Raw genomic sequence first — 1,818 nt, 5'->3', positions numbered from 1 at the left:
CAATAACGATAATTCGTTTGAAGTAAAATCTGCTGAAGCTTCGAACTCGGGCTCAAGTCCAAGCTGCTCTACAATATCAATCTGCGAGATTTTCTTTTTCTTCATGTGCACAGACGCAAGTAGCTGTCGAATATCCGATGAAGAGGTCCTTTTGCTCAGCATGGATGCCTCCATTACGACTGTTGAAATTGACATCAGGTTGTACAAACGTTCCAACTGATGATTGACTCCAGCGAAGCACTACCAGGTCGCAAGCGCTCTTGAATACTAGTTTGAGAAGGTTGATGCGTTAACAACTTGTACAAGTACTTTGTCTGGGATAAATCCGGCAGCACACCACGGCAATAAACAATCGTTTGGCTCACCGTAATGAAATCAAACTCTGCAAATGGTGGGTTGCGCTTATACTTTGCTCCGGTTTTCAGGTCATGCTGCAAAAACTCAAATACGATTAGAGAGAAAGGTTAACACATTATCAACAAAAATAACAAAACTAATCTTCAGGAAAATGTCGATGATACGCATGCCTACTTCAATCGACACCATCCGACCGAGCAACTTGCTCAACTTGGAGTGAACTGTTTCTAATTGACTGGTGAGAGTACTCGAATGCGCTTTCCACTCTCCAGATACTCGTTTTCTTTAACGTACAGATCACCCATCAGTATCTGAGCGATGTTGACGGCAATGCATTTCCCTTGTTGTAGCATCAACACGTACACTGGATAGTTTTACATCGCGTAATACAGATAGACAATCGGAAGCCATTGCTTCTGGACTTCGAATGTTTCCCGCTACGTCATACAGCGCCGAGGACAGCTTTTGAGTCAACGCCTTGCGTTCAGGTTTATCTATCAGCTTTTCGGCAATCACTGTATTACGTGAAAAGGATCTTGCATTGTTTTGACATTTGCTCCAAACACTTTAGCCACCATTCCGCGGGTCTCGTTAGCATCGTCACACACACAGACTGGAGCAGGAGTTGTCTGCTTGTCTAGTAGCGGCACAACCAAACGAAGAATAGTTGCTGACTCGTCTTGGTTTTCAGATCGTGCCAGCCCTCGAGCTACAATTTGACCAACTTCATTTTGTACTAAGAGAAGCATCGACACACTAGATAACTGATCTTTTTTGCCACCAGAACCAAAATATTTCAGTTTACTGCAAAATTTCTGGGCATGATTACGAATAAGTCGTTTGTACTTCGCATGAGCAATTTGAGCTGCCAACAATCTGGACCAGAGTTTGGCCTGCTCTTACCAGATCTTCTGAATGGTTTCTTCGTTAGTACATGAGTTGCGATATAGATGGTCTTCAATGGTAGGCGGTCGAGGAGGTGAAAACTGGGATCTTGCGGTTTTTTTTTAGTATCTGTAGTCACAGCAACTAGAGCTTTATCGTAGTAGTATCGCTTCTGACGACACCTCGTAACGTTGCTGATAGCCCCAGATATCCCTTCGTGGTCAACATACTGTCGTATACGATATTAATAATTTCCTTGTAGATACCGCTCTTGTTTGTCAGCAGGTAAGGAAACGCAAGGAGCGTTGCTTTGGTCGACGTAATGTATTTGTCATCGATCGTAGAGAACGTGATTCCCTTTGACAGACCTGCACACGCATCCCGAGCAAAGTGACGTACTGTCTTGTGCTCAACGTCAAAACAGTGTGTATACTCTTTCACGGATGGGGTGCACGCGCAACCCTGTACTATACAGGATGCCTTCCGCGTATCCGACAAGCACTCCAGAGCCCACGTGAACGTTGGATATGAGAACCATGCTGATAGTGAATCCCCTTTCTGCGTCTCTGGAAGCTC

General features: G+C 44.5%; 2 protein-coding genes across 2 annotated transcripts; both read right to left on the bottom strand.

The window, feature by feature from the left end:
* Positions 1-194: 194 nt before the first annotated feature.
* PPTG_22151 (hypothetical protein) lies at positions 195-546 on the bottom strand (the record flags this gene model as incomplete). Its single annotated transcript, XM_008902045.1, has 2 exons — positions 195-431; positions 490-546. 2 exons carry the CDS (start codon positions 544-546, stop codon positions 195-197), a joined length of 294 nt encoding a protein of 97 aa, XP_008900293.1.
* An 840-nt stretch (positions 547-1,386) lies between these two features.
* Positions 1,387-1,780, bottom strand: PPTG_22150 (hypothetical protein; the record flags this gene model as incomplete). The annotated part of the gene is made up of 2 exons (XM_008902044.1): positions 1,387-1,610; positions 1,684-1,780. The coding sequence occupies 2 exons, from the start codon at positions 1,778-1,780 to the stop codon at positions 1,387-1,389; spliced, it is 321 nt and encodes a 106-aa protein (XP_008900292.1).
* Between the last annotated feature and the right edge of the window lie 38 nt (positions 1,781-1,818).

Source organism: Phytophthora parasitica (genome assembly GCF_000247585.1).
Source record: "Phytophthora parasitica INRA-310 unplaced genomic scaffold supercont2.12, whole genome shotgun sequence".
Classification (NCBI taxonomy): Eukaryota; Oomycota; class Peronosporomycetes; order Peronosporales; family Peronosporaceae; genus Phytophthora; species Phytophthora nicotianae.
The sequence above is the reverse complement of the archived record's forward strand: the minus strand, read 5'-3'. Positions and strand labels throughout refer to the sequence as shown.